General features: G+C 40.5%; 1 protein-coding gene across 12 annotated transcripts in view; it reads right to left on the bottom strand.

Moving 5' to 3' along the window:
* Positions 1-4,582: 4,582 nt before the first annotated feature.
* The window catches only part of YAP1 (Yes associated protein 1), an 83,867-nt gene continuing 74,181 nt past the window's right edge, over positions 4,583-14,268 (bottom strand). For 8 of the 12 annotated variants that reach the window (XM_046915533.1, XM_046915586.1, XM_046915489.1 and 5 more), the window contains 3 exons: positions 13,311-13,441; positions 8,765-8,877; positions 4,583-8,155 (listed from right to left, as the gene is read on the bottom strand). In XM_046915533.1, coding sequence (XP_046771489.1) covers positions 7,917-8,155; positions 8,765-8,877; positions 13,311-13,441 — 483 coding nt within the window. In that variant the 3' untranslated portion in view covers positions 4,583-7,916. The remainder of the gene's footprint in view (positions 8,156-8,764; positions 8,878-13,310; positions 13,442-14,268) is intronic. The other 4 variants (NM_205243.2, NM_001396970.1, NM_001396969.1 and 1 more) reach the window with 1 other exon arrangement.

Below are 14,268 nucleotides of genomic sequence, written 5' to 3' on the forward strand. Positions count from 1 at the left end.
CATAAGTCCCCAGGATTTAAATTAACGTGCATACATGTTTCTCCAGAGGCAGCACAGCTGATTAGTGTCTGCATTCCTCTTCTCTCATTATTCATTATGATACTGTGATTGAAATGCTCCCGCATCACACCTTGAAGCCTGACAGTTTGAAAATAAGCAGTGATCATACAGACTTTGTAATCGAGATGGCTTTTATTGTGTTTTTCCTTATGAGCCTGAACCAAACATCATGATGCATGTAAAGACCTGAGTCGTCTTCAGGCACAGAATTAATGTGCATACGTATGTGTCCATGCATAGAAACACAGAAATGCTGTTTGACGTAGAATCACAGAGTGGTTTGGGTTGGAAGGGATCTTACAGACCACCCAGTTTGAAGCTCCTGCCCTGGGCTGGAGCTCAGGCTCAGGCTGCCCAGGGCCCATCCAGCCTGGCCTTGAGCACCTCCAGGGATGGGGCACCACAGCTCTCTGGGCAGCTGTGCCAGGGCCTCACTGCCTTCTGAGTCATAAATTTCTTCCTAACATCTAACCTAAACCTCCCCTCTTTTAGTTTAAAGCCATTCCCCTTTCTCCTGTCACTACTATACACCCTGGTGAAATTCTCTGCCACCGTCTTTCCTATAGGCCTTCTTTAAGTACTGGAAGACTGTGATAATGTCTACCTGGAGCCTCTTCTTGCCACGCAGAACAAGCCCAACTCCTTCAGCCTTCCTTCATAGGAGGTGCTCCAGCTCTCTGAGCACCTTCATGGTCCTTCTCTGGACCCACTCCAACAGCTCTGCATCCCTCCTGTACTGGGGCCCCAGGCCTGGACACAGTGCTCCAGGTGGGGCCTGATGAGGACAGAGCAGAGAGGGACGATGCACCGAGTGCAGCAGAGGGACACGTAGTAACCATTACCTCCCAGCAACGTATCTGTGGGATTAAGCCAATAGAATAAGATGCATAACTCATACCGTATTGCAGAAATTGTTCTCCCACTTCTTACTGATGCCATTCAGTAAAATATCCCCACAAGAACACTGTTTTGAGAACAAATAAGCACTTAAAGAAAGCTTTACCCTCAAAGCACTTTGCAAACGTTGGCATACCATGCTCCCATGAAACAAGCGAGGCCGTGCGGCCCAGCTTCCCCGTGCTGAGATGCCCTGCTAAGGGCTGAGCAGAGCCCTCTTCACACAGGGCAGTGCACCTGGCAGTGTCTCAGAGCACATCTTCATCCTCGCCTCACTGTCACCAGTGCGGTCACTTCAATAGCGTGGCCATCTGTTCTAAGTTAGTGACATTAAAAATAAAACGCAAGCAAATGTGCAGGCAGTTCACAGGGACAAGCCCAGCAGATGTCTTCACTTCATTAGAGGCGAGGCGCTCCTACAGCAGCTGCAGCACAGCGGCACGGGGCTGCTGCCCTCACCAGACTTCACTCGCTGCTTTGTTTTCATGGTGAGCATAAAGTAAAACACATGTCACAACAGCAAGCCTCGTCTGTGCTGCGAGCAGCTGTAGTGAACCCGAGCCTGACTGCCATCACTGATCTCTGTGTAAACGCAGCTTATTTCCCAAGCCTGGGCTAGCATACTGATGAGAGGAACTCGGGTATCAGTATTGCTGTTTGGCTGTCGGGCTTTCCTGCATTCTTGTTACTAATCTGCAAAGAGAAATCTCTGGGTTTTGGTGCTTCTTACGTTCCATAAATTAGAGGAACCTCTATCCATACAGAGCCTCCCAGATGTGATCCACTAAGTGTCCTCAGGATGGAGTGGATGCCTGCGGGTCAACATCCTTCTGTGAGTACTCTGTGAGTAGGAATGCAGAGAATGCTGAGAGGAATGATCTCTCCTCTTGCTATTTTGAATGGGAACCAGGTACATATCTCAGCGTCCAACAGCAAATGCTTTTAGAGGACACTCCGGGGTATATATCACTGAGAGCTCTGCTTTTCCTGAACACTGGAACAGGTTGCCCAAGGAGGCTGTGGATGCCCCATCACTGGAGGCATTCAAGGCCAGGCTGGATGTGGCTCCGGGCAGCCTGGTCTGGTGGTTGGCGACCCTGTGCATAGCAGGGGGGTTGAAACTCAATGATCATTGTGGTCCTTTTCAACCCAGGCCATTCTATGATTACTTCACGCTCAAAAGGGTAAGACCCTGAAATGCCACTAACAGCAACCTTTAACAGCAGTCACACGGTAAAAAGCAAAAAGTAAGGAGCGAAAGAAAGTGCAGTTTACAAATGGCTTTGTACCAAGCCTCTGTTCCATTGGCAGCAGCACTTCAGCACAACCACTGCTGCCACCTCTGCAGACAGCAGCTCACACCACACAGCACTGCCTGCCCTGCCCATAGGCCCTGTGCTGCTGTGGAGCACTGCTGGGAGCCATGGCTCTGCCCAGGGGCACCGCGCTGCCATCAGCCCTGTGGCCATTTGAGTCACAGCTTAAGAGTGTGGTTCTGGGATGTTGCTGTACACTTGCTAACTGTGGAGAATTAAAGCTCTGAATTACAGCAGGACCTCTCAACAGCCTACACATCCCTCTTCAGTAGCAGCTGGCGGGGAGGAAAGGATTGCGGTGCCTGCAGAAGCCTGGCAGAGCTCTCCTGTCAGTCAGCATTACATTGCAGATATGAAGTGGGATGCCTGTGGAGCTGTGGAGGGGAGGAGCCCCAGGTGAGCACACCTGGCACTGAGAGATCCTCCCGGCCACAGCCTGCAGGTGTTACATCAGAGCGCGCAGGTGGGAAGGAAGTGCGGTGATTAAAAGGCACTGATGAGTGGTTCAGAAAGAACAGGCATAGAAAAAGGAGAAAGGGCACTTCAGGGGGGACAGAATATCCCATTTTTAATATTTTTTGTTGTTGTATGACAGTGGGGGGAAAAAGAAAGCCTCTCATGCTACTCTTGACCATTCACACTTTTTCTTTCTTTCTTAATGACTTAATAAAAAGGCCAGGCAGCTGCCTTGCCCCAGAAGTCGTAACTGGAGCTCCTTTACTAACAAGGAATTATGATGTGAGTGAGCAGCTCCATCCCCACGCACTGAGAGCACCACCCGCCAGCTTTACTTGTGGCCTTCACTGTTAGGACACCTTCGTTACAGAGAAGCACGCCAGGAAAAGGAGAAGCTCTTGAGTTTCCCAGAGGGCAGGTGTGTGAGGTGTATGGGTGTTTGTATCCTTATTCAACACGCTTCCTCCATTTAATTTTCTTTAGATGCAAACCCCCTCAGTTGCTTTAAGAGACACAGAGTGCAGGATGTGGTACGCTGGCACGCAGTTCTACTCTGAAGACCGGCTTTCTCAGGTATTGGTTCTCCCGTTTAATGTCAGCCAGGATTCTCCTTTACTTCAGGAGAACAGACTACGGATATGGATACTGTAAACAAAATGGATGCATCCACTTCACTTCAGAATGAACCTCCCAAACAGGAGCTAGAAAGATTATAGCTTGATCTTAATTATTTTGTTATTGACCCTGGACGTAAAATGCTTTTTTTACCCCCCTGATAACAAGCACATTAGCATGAAGACGACTCAAAGCTTCCTTGGAGACATACTACTTCTGGCTTTTTATTTTTAAACTGTGTTGAAAATGTATCAGCAGGAATTCCCAAGTGAGCCCAGAACACCTGGACCAGATATCCTGCTCTGCTGTAATGCAGCATAATTAGGGCTGCCTCAGAAGGTCCCTCCGCTGCTGTATGTCACCACCTTATAAATAGGAGATAGCAATATCAGCAAATAAGATCGGGGCCTTGCCACACCCTGGCACTGGATTTCTGCTCCCAGGTGTGAGGTAGGATAGGTTAGGTTTTAATTTAAAGGAACTGAGTGAGGCTCATGAGTAAAAGACACTGACAGAATCACAGCCCAGGCCCTTTATCTAAGAAAAAGCACAACAGCATTGAATTTGGCAGGACTGAAGCATTTCAGAGCTGAGCACCAATAACTCTGAAGCTGCTAAGATGCAAAAGTAAGACTTCAGCTATCAAGAACTGCACAGCATAAAAAACCCCCTGCATTTCTGTTTTAGAGGTCAAAATCAGTGTCTCCCATTGAGACTTTTTTTAATTTGCACACTTTCAAGTGATGTCATTGCATATTTCACATTTCACAAGTCAAAGCTGGGGAATGAAAACAGCGTGCCTTTATTGACAGTCTGCCACAAGTCACTGCACACGCTTTGAGTGAACCCTGCAAACCCATCTGCAAGAAGTGGACATGTGCTCACAGAAGGTAACGGATGTTCTGTCACCAGCTCTCACTATGCTGCCACGCACAGCTGCAGCACTGTTTTATACCAACTGCACAAGGTTCACTGCAGTCACTTTCTCTTCCTCACTGCAAGCACACTGAGATGTATGCTTTAATGCTACGCCTTCACTGACTTCAGTGTGACTGCTCTGTCCCTTAGGTAAGCTTGCACATGATGCCTGCAGGACTGGAGTTTATGATTGCAAGAGCTGTGACGAGGGGGACGAGAACAGATTCTAAGACAGGAATTTAACAATTCGATGCGTCCATCTTGCTGGAGGAGATCAATGTCTTTACCTCCTACTGAACGTTAAAAACAAACAAAGATGCTTAAGCACAAAGTATATATTTATACCAAATAAAACAACTGAAAAAGTATTACATAAAGAAAAATAATGTAACAGAACGTACTTAGGTACCTAACTTACAGTCATGCTCATATCTAAAAAGTAACATTGGTAACTAATATATGTAATTTTTGACAAGGGTGCATTTAAGAGTTCTCTAACATACAACGTTCTAAATGTGTAGAGTATTTTTCTTCCAAGATACAGAAAACAAATTATTTTACACAGGCACACCTGTTAATTTGAATAAAAAAACATGCTCGTAAGTGAGAAAGGTCACTTTAGTACTAATTTACCAGATGTGTGAAAGCTATGTAGTGTTAATCACGTTGAAATCGTCTCTTCTCCTTTTGCATTGGTGAGCGCCAACACTGAATGGTACAATATTTGATCCACGTGGTTTACTGACACTGCAACCTGTTTCCAAGCAGTAGCCCTGCCCAGGTGTTGAACAGCACAGCACAGTACAGCCCCATCCGTCTGCATGTAGTGTATTTATACCTAAAAGCTATTACAATTATTACAATGATTTGTTTCAATATATACATCAGTATAAAATACTACCCCCAAACACTTTCGCATTTCAAACAATTTTAGCCACTTCATCAAACAATGCGTTTGCAGAATAAAAAAAAAATAAACCCAATTAGTGTTGATTGCCAACAGTACAGCACGTCTATGGTACGTTTCCTAATACATGAGAGAACGGAAATGTTTGAAAATCAATTAAAATAAGAATCACAAAACAGAATTAGTGTTAGAGCAGTTCAAGGATTCCCAGTCTGTCAGTATCTAGCCCAAGCAGCGCTACCCAAACACAGTATGAGCCATTTAGTGTTTTCATAACGAGAAGAAAACATTCAAATATTAAAGCTGCGACAAACACACAAAAGCAAGGAAAGGACATCTGTTCTGTACACAGCCGCATCACACCAGGGTACGGCGTGGTGGGAGTTTGCCCCCAGTGCACTGTGTGTGCTGTGATACCTGGTTACAACTGTAATGGAAGCAGTTCTCAAGTTTCCTTGCTGTTGTGGTTTCATGTGATACCATTCAAGTTATAACAGCTTTGTGTAATTTGTTTTCCTGAAGGGAAGAAGAGAGAGAAGTTCATAAGGAAATTTAAAAAATGCTACTAAAATCCGTAAGTTGGACACAATTTACTGCTTTAGGAGCTATCTATTGTGTCACTGCACAATACAGGAGCGGCCTACCAACCGCTGAACTACCACCGGTGTGGCGGAACGTATTGGCCATCGTGCTTTGAAAACTGGTACTTTAAAACCCGCCAGTACTCCTTAACAAGGCAGAAACAAGGCCTGCGGGTTTCAAATGCTACCATCCTTATGTAAAGTAGTAAATGTGCATTTCTAGTGGCAAAATTCAAATCTCTGCCTCTGCTGCTTCAGTTCTTAAAACGAGACTTTTATCAGAGCTTCTGTTCTTCTGTATTATCCCGAAGCACGTTTATGTATGAAGCATAAAAATGACACTGATCATATGGGTTATTTGTTATGCTAATCCATTCCTAACATGGAAAGGTAACCAGTTTCTTTAACAACAAAATAAAAAGCCATTAAAATCTCCCTCTGGGAGAAGTCCCCGCTAGCTGGGATTTTTCTGAAAACTGGGTTTCATGCTTACAGCATCCTTACAGTCACGTTAAACACCCTTGAAAATAAAGGCTTACGTTGAGAATAGCAATGGGCCCTTACTTGCAGAGGTGCTAACTGGCGACTCGATTTTTCATTAGAGAAAAAAACAACCAAAACCCCAGAAAATGTCATAGCTTATACTGAAAGTTTGATTCATGCTCATTTTGTTCATCTAAAAATACTCTTTGGAAACTGTCAACTCCTGCAGACAACTTAGTGATACATCTTTCCCTGTTAAAATAAAGATAACTCATATTCACCTCTACCCCATGCTAAGCTCTACTGCTAATATACACTTCATTACTTGCTCACGTCACCATCTAACACGTATCTTTACAGACTTCTACGTCGTGCCCAGGGCTTATTTTTCACCAAACGGAATTTGACAACTATTACACTTCGGAGTTTTTACTGAGGATTCTTGTTTTTTTTTGGTGTTCTAGCCTTTTCATTGCAACTTACAGTGATATCCATAGCTCAGACCATTTTCCCATGCTAACTCAGGAGAAAATTTTCAGAAAGTTTTTTCCTATTAAAGAATCTAAACTCATTCGGATAAAAAACTGAAAACCAGAAGAGAGATTGGACGCGTTGGTCACTGTTGAATTGTTTCTGCTACTTTAAAATGCATTTTAAAATCATAAATAGCACACTTAGATTCTAATTCAATGTCTTGCAAAGAAGCATGAAAAATAAGCCACTGGTCATGGATTCTAAGGATTACATTCAAAGCTAGCCTTTAAAAAAAAAATAGAAAAGTTACAGGCAAAACATACTGTTTTATGTACTCACTAGCTTATTGCGCTACAATAGGCATGGTTTAGGTATAAAAAAAAGCAGACAATTCAGATTTAAATAAGACTACGTGAAATCAGAAAAAATCCTAGATTTCACTATTTAAAAAAAGAACACCTAAAATTACTTCCCATCCTATAGCTACAGTTAAATCAACTAACAAAAATAATCAAACTATTTTTGACAAACAAGAGTTAGGCTAGAATAAGTGGCAACAATCAAAGTTCATATATGTTTCTATGTAAAATGACTCATGATTTACTATAACATAAAATATGAACAAGAGCACTTCGTGGCTAATGAAGGAGCTACTAGTGGAAACACTTAATGCCAGTTTTCAGCCCTCCTTTAAGTCATATCTCCAAATCAGTATTGACTTCATTTGACCAGATACATCATTTTTGGCTTGTCACCCCAGTATGTCACGTTTTACCACTTTCCACAGGCAGCAGGAGACAACTAGCTGAGCAAACTACAAGCAGTGACATGCAGAAATTTACTCTCAAATCTGAGTACTTAGATAAAAATGATATGCAAGCGCACACTAGGACAAAAGGAATGGCATTCGTCATTCAAATAGGCTCATCATTCCCTCCCCCGCCCCCCAACAGTAGTTGCAACAGCAATAGAAAAAGGTCAAGAAGATGTCTGTTCTTCAGAGTCAACTGTGGAAAAAAGTCAGCAATATATAACAGCAGCGATGGACAAGGAAGAGCAAAATGAAAGAATCTTGCTGAATATTTGTTCATTTACTTTTTCTGAACACAAGCCAAAGTGTGCCACACTGGCTTGTTCTGAACTTCAGATACAGATGTCCTATTCTCCTTAGATCCTTCACAGATTTAGAATTCAGTCTCCCTGAGGCCCCTATAACCAAGTAAGAAAACTCTCTTTATCTAGCTTGGTGGCTGCCAAGACAGATTCCATGTCATTTAGGATGTCAGAGCTCAAAGCCTCTTGCAGACTTGGCATCAGTTCTTCTCCTTCTATATTCATCCCATCTCCTTCCAGTGTCCCAAGGTCCACATTTGTCCCTGGAATGGCTTCAAGGTAGTCTGGGAATCGGTTCTGATGGGACGGTATGTTACTTTGGCTGATACTGTCACCTAGTTATAACAAAAAGCAAGATGGATGTTCAATTTACTGGAAGTACCAAACCCACAATTTATTACAACTGGTTAAAGGTTAATCCTGGATTTCTTGCATCACTCGAGCACTGTGATTCATAGAAATCCATCACAAAAATTAAAGATGACTTGGCTGCATGCAGATGTACACAGAACTTGCCTTTGTTTCAAACTTTTCATGTCTTAACCTGAATCTCTACAGATCTTTGATGTCTTTTAGCATGTTTTAATTTTTATGCTTAAAAGACAATACCGAGTCAAATATAATTTGGGAGCAACATTAGCAATATTGAATAAGATACAGTTCTTAGCTCAGAACAAACTATTTCTTAAGAAAGCAAGTGGGTATTCAAATTCCATATAACTGCAGGAATTCTACTGAGAGGCCCTTTATGAGCCTCTCAGTAGAATTTATTACAAGGATGTTTTTCACAAATTTAATTATAATAGTTCTGTGATAGAAACAGAAGGAAGTAGAGCAACTATAAAAAGAACATTGGAGTTTCTCAGTCACTTGTTTTCACTGCAAAGGGGCTGAGCATTTCTGACACCAGTATAACTGGAAAGGGTGTATGAAGGAGAACAAACCTGTATCCATCTCATCAACACTGTTCAGGAAGTCATCGGGGGTTCTGGGTACGCTGTAACTGCTCATGCTAAGTCCGCTATCTGTGCTTTCATCTCTGGAGTGATATGTTCCACTGTAACAGAAAAAATGCAACAAAAAATGAGGATAGAGCATCAGAGAAATTAAAATAGTTAGATACTTGTTTTAGAACCAGTGCAGGGGTTTCGATAACATGGCTGTCACAAGAAATGCTCCATTCTAATTAAAAGCTGAAGTCTGTGTGAGACACCTGGTTTTTATTTTATGCTGACCTTTCCCAATTAAAACCGTATTACTGAGATTCAATTTAACTCAGTAAGAACATACCTAAGCAGCTTTAAGAAACTGCCTATCAATGTTCCACACTGTTTTAAACTTTTCACACCCACCCACAGCTAAAAACGATCAGAAGCATATCACAGTCCTTAACCATTACAAACTTTAATAACGGTGTATATTTCACACTTCAGTAAGGATTAAGAATATTCTAATCACTAACGTCCCCTTGTTTAATCAGCCACTGAAGTGCATTTTTAGGTCAGTGCTGTTATAAATAGGAGCTACAGTTGGAACTCCTTTAGCAATTCTTCAGTTGCTTCCTGCTGTTGCATTACTACTAGTTCAGTCATACATGTCATGGCAAGAGGGCCCTGATATAAATCAAATACTGTACAGAAGCCATTCTGTAAACAAATCCTGTTCAGAATGATCTTGCTGACAGAACAGTTAGCAAGATGGCACAGGGCCTTACATATATTAGTTTTCTCACTGCCATCTTACTACCAGTGGAGCAAGCAAGACCAAGGGAGCTGCAATGGAAATTTGGGGTGGGAGTGGAAAGAACAGTCCAATCAGATGGCCAACAATCAGCTGGGGGGATCCAGTTTTCAGTTGACTTCCTTGTAAGTCACATAAACTATTTCTTTGAAAGTAGAACAATAGGAAAAGTTACATACAACAGTGAAAATCATTATCCTGACTGGAATAATTATTTTCAGAAGCAGGAAGGAGCTGCTACTTGTTATACATAGGCATACATCTGAAAATATTTTGCTATAATAGCTAAAAGGATGCAAACAGTCCCACCAGTCAAAACGTTCACAAGCGGAAGCAGCTGTAGAAATATACCATTACCTCCCTCCTCCTGTGTCTACTAACAGCCAAGCTTCAATTGGAAATATTTTCAAACCCGTATCTCTTCCACCTGTGGTAGCACTGCTGAGAACGCTTACAGATTTTCCACCGTGAATCCTAAGTGCAAATCAGTCTGATGTACAAGCTGCACCACCAAGCTGTGCATTGTGTTGATTAGCGTTTGGAGATATGCTGATCTGTAGTGTATGCCTTGTCAAGTATGCAGAAGCAAGTGGAAGATAGTTGAACAGCTGTTCAACATTGAGTGTAAGCAGAATACCATCAACCATGAACACATATATTAGATTTCACAAGACTATCTTTGCCACACAAGAAACAAAACTGGCATTTCTATACGAAGAGCAAAAGTATCAGCACACATTTGATAACAATCATCACAAGTAGGCTATTTAGCACTTCTGTGAAAAAAAAAAATTGCTGGTTTACTTTGTGGGACAAAATACTAGAAATAGAACTGAGCCTATGCTGAGCTGAATCATTCTGGTTGAGAAGGCTTTTTGGCTGGTGCTGTTACACTTGGAACGTCCAGACCTCCTCTTTCTTCAAATTACTCCTCAATAAACATTTCCAGCAAGGATTTCTTCATTTAATAGTCACACCACCCAAAATTACTGCATGCAACTAAACTACATTACCCAAAATAGAATGGATGCTTCTTCAACAAATACTTGTTAAAATATGTGTATACAGAAGAAGAAAGCCCAATTTAGGAGTGAAACAGAACTGCCAACACAACCAATATAAATTTAACAGTCAAAAACGCATGCCAAGTAGCAAATCAAAAGCCGAAATCATCTAACAAAGTGTAAATATTCTGCATTGCTGTAATATTTCACTTAAAAATGAAATATAGCATAAAGACAGTAAGTGCAGAAGACTGACTACATAAATAAGAACATCACCGTGTATTTTCTCCATTTCCCTCAATGCAGCATTTTTTCTGATGCTTTTTGGATGGTCAGAGTATATAGGAAGTGGAAAATATTCAGCTACTTGAATTTCTGGAATGTAAAGTTAGGAGGACCATTTCACCAGGAACTTTATATACCCTATGAAGAGAAAGGAGCATTTCTGGATATCTGAATTTAAACATAAGGAACATGAAAACTACTGTACTGCTGCATCTAGTTCAGAGCCAGTAACTCAAAAGTGTCCTTCAGACAGTCCCTTTCCCTTATGCGTACCCCAGAATTAAACACAGTGATGTACACAGAATTACCCAGAAGGGAACAATGCTTAAACTAAAATTTAAATTTAAAAAATTATCTGAATTCAGATGAGATGGAGTTTTCAGTACTCTGTGTGGGGTAAGAGCTACAAAAAACACAGCCAAGTTAAACATACCTGCAACGAGGCAAATGATAACTTCCAGTAAGTAGTCCTTGCTAATTATCAGTCTGGCAAGAATTAAAAATAACTTTGTCCTTTCTAGCTTTTTTCCTAGTTGTAATTAAAGACAGATCATTTTATATTTCAGATATACAGAAACAAAACAAACTGCCTTAGTCCACTGCTGGAGTATTAGATGTACAGAGGAGTACAGTGGCAATCTAAAAACTAAAGATATTATATTAGTTAAAAATAACGTTCAAAACATACCCAGGCTTCGTGTATGGTGGCAACAGCCTTCCAGAAATTCCAGACTAGTTTGTTGCTATAACATATCATGGTCATTTTCTATCTACAAGGATTTCTTCATTTATTCGTCACACCATGGAAAATTACTGCCCATAACTAAGTTGTATTATTCAAAATGCAATTTCAGATAGATCAGTACATAGTTTTCAGATTTCCTGTGTTTTTTATTCCCTGGCACAGAGCCAGCACAGCTAAAGATCACATCAAATTCCAGTATGAATTCCATGGAAGACAACCTTTCCATCTAATAGAAAGTTATGCTTTCTAACCAGATCTGTTTGTGTGGGAGGCAGGATAGAGCATTTGAAGGGATGGACAGGACTTACAGAAAAAACAGAAAATGAGACAAACGCAAAATGAGCTCTCAGAATACCCGTAACTGGAAAAAGGTACTTCTTTAGGCATCAAAAGCTCAGATAGGAGCAATAGGTAACGTTACATATAAGAAGAGATTGAGAATACCAACAAAGGCTCACAAAGATTTTAACAGCTTGCAGTATCTAAGATTTTGGCCGTTATTTAAGCTTGCCCAACTCCAAAACCACATTAATTCTAACATGATATGAACTTCCTACCTTACAAGCAGATTTGAAATGCTGCTGGTAGCACAAATAAGTTACACCTTGCATTGAAAGAATTTTGAATTTTATGTGAAATTTAGGTGAATTTCATGTTTGTTTGTTTGTTTGTTTTTTGGTGTGTGTGTATAATAATGCACAATTATAGAGAAGGACGAGCATATTATACTTCATGAGCACTTACAGTAAATGTCCTAAAGTAACACTAACATTTCAAGGTAATGTAGAAAAGTAGCAATGAACTCTGATACAATATGTAATTTTTCTCTTTTATGGCAATGGATGCTGAGCTGTTATCAGTTTAAACCACTGACAAAACATAGTTCAACAAAGCCCTACAAAATGAACAACTTCCACTTAAATTCAACTATTGATACTGAGAAAACACAGATTTTTTTACTCCATTAATTAAAAATACAGGTGGTTCAGAGATTAGATTCTTTTGTCATCTTTGTGTTTCCTTCTCAGCATGCTAAGTAAAAAATATAGATGCAACTTATCACAAGTTGCAGCAGGTTCTTCAAAATTGTGATTATTAGTATGAAGCATTTGTAAGCTGCAATTAGAACAGTACTTCCAAACAAACAAACACTCCTCAACTCAGAGGAATTAAGGAAAAAGTTATATAAAAACACTGGTCTGTGTTGTAAAATTCTAATTCTTGACTAAAGAGGCCCACACTTCAAAATAATACAGCATCTAAAATGAAACGTCACTATTTGCAGTCCTAACATTAACAGAGTAAAAATATTGCTAAATTAAAAACCTGAAGTGATGGGGAGGGGTGAATGGAAAAACCTTAAAACGAACCTCAAGGTGTAGTCCTAAATGTGCCTCACAGTTCATTTGATCTCATAGCAAGCTATTCACAAATTCTTCTGAGTCAGTAATTTGAAATGACTGTTAGTCAACAGATTATGCAAAGGCAAACATGTTATGACTTTGAATAAAAAACCTTCCTACAAGTCTGAACAGACTACTTCCTCCCACAGGAGACAGCTTTTAATCCTCAACTTTTACTAGACTTGCCATTTAAGGAAAGATTCATTTACAGCTGTGGCTTTTGGCACAGACAGATGTTCAAAATAAACTATTACATGTTCTGAACAGAATTTGAAATCAATTTTTTTTCCCTCCAGTAGCTACTCCTACAAACCTGTTAAGAAAGGGATCAGAACTATTTGTAGTCATAGTCCTCAGTTCCTGAGACATTCCAGGAGATGATACGGGATTTTGAGATCCACCATCTTGTTCCATCGTTGGAAGCTGGCTACGGAGAGCCAATTCCTAAAGAAGAGGAAAAAAAGATAAGATCTTGTTAGGCATTTGAATGTGTTTTTCAGATACGTAAACATATGACGTTTCAGGATAACTGATACTTTTAGTTTTCAGTTAAGAGATTTAAATGCAATTAAGATTCTGAAGACAAAGGAAGAATCTTTACTGGCTTCATTGAAGTTCAACCAGTCAAGCCCAGTACTACAAGGAATTCACTGTAAATAAATTTATGCATATAAATTTCTATGTGATCACATAAATCTTTTCTGATTCACTTCAACATCCTTAATAATTATTAAGAACAAAAAGAATTAATGCTGCTCAACCCCGAACATATATCTATTCTTTTTTGTGGAATACAAAAGGTATTCTACATTTTCCTTTGATATCAAGTTACATGTTTTGTACTAGGTTTTCTCTCACCAGTTGATTAGACCTTCATAGCAAAGTACAACCATACCATTAGTTTTTGGATCTGACACACCCAATTGCCTACCCCAAGTAAATATAGTCCTCTTTACCACTACTTAATTGGCTATTCCTCTAATAAAATAATAACAACATTCCTTGTCCATGTTCTCAGATCACAGAATGGTAAGCAACTTTAATCCATTTCTATAAGTATATGCAGATGATTTTCATTTTCATAGAATCATAAGATCATTGGAGTTGGAAGGGACCTTTAAAGATCACCTAGCCCAACTTAAGCCCTGCACTTAAAAGGGACACCTACAGCTCTATCAGGTGCTCAGAGCCCCATCCAGCCTGACCTGGAGTGTCTCCAGGGAAGGGGTATCCACCATCTCCCCTGGCAACCTGTGCCAGTGCCTCACTGC

Source organism: Gallus gallus, chromosome 1 (assembly GCF_016699485.2).
Source record: "Gallus gallus isolate bGalGal1 chromosome 1, bGalGal1.mat.broiler.GRCg7b, whole genome shotgun sequence".
Taxonomy (NCBI): domain Eukaryota; kingdom Metazoa; phylum Chordata; class Aves; order Galliformes; family Phasianidae; genus Gallus; species Gallus gallus.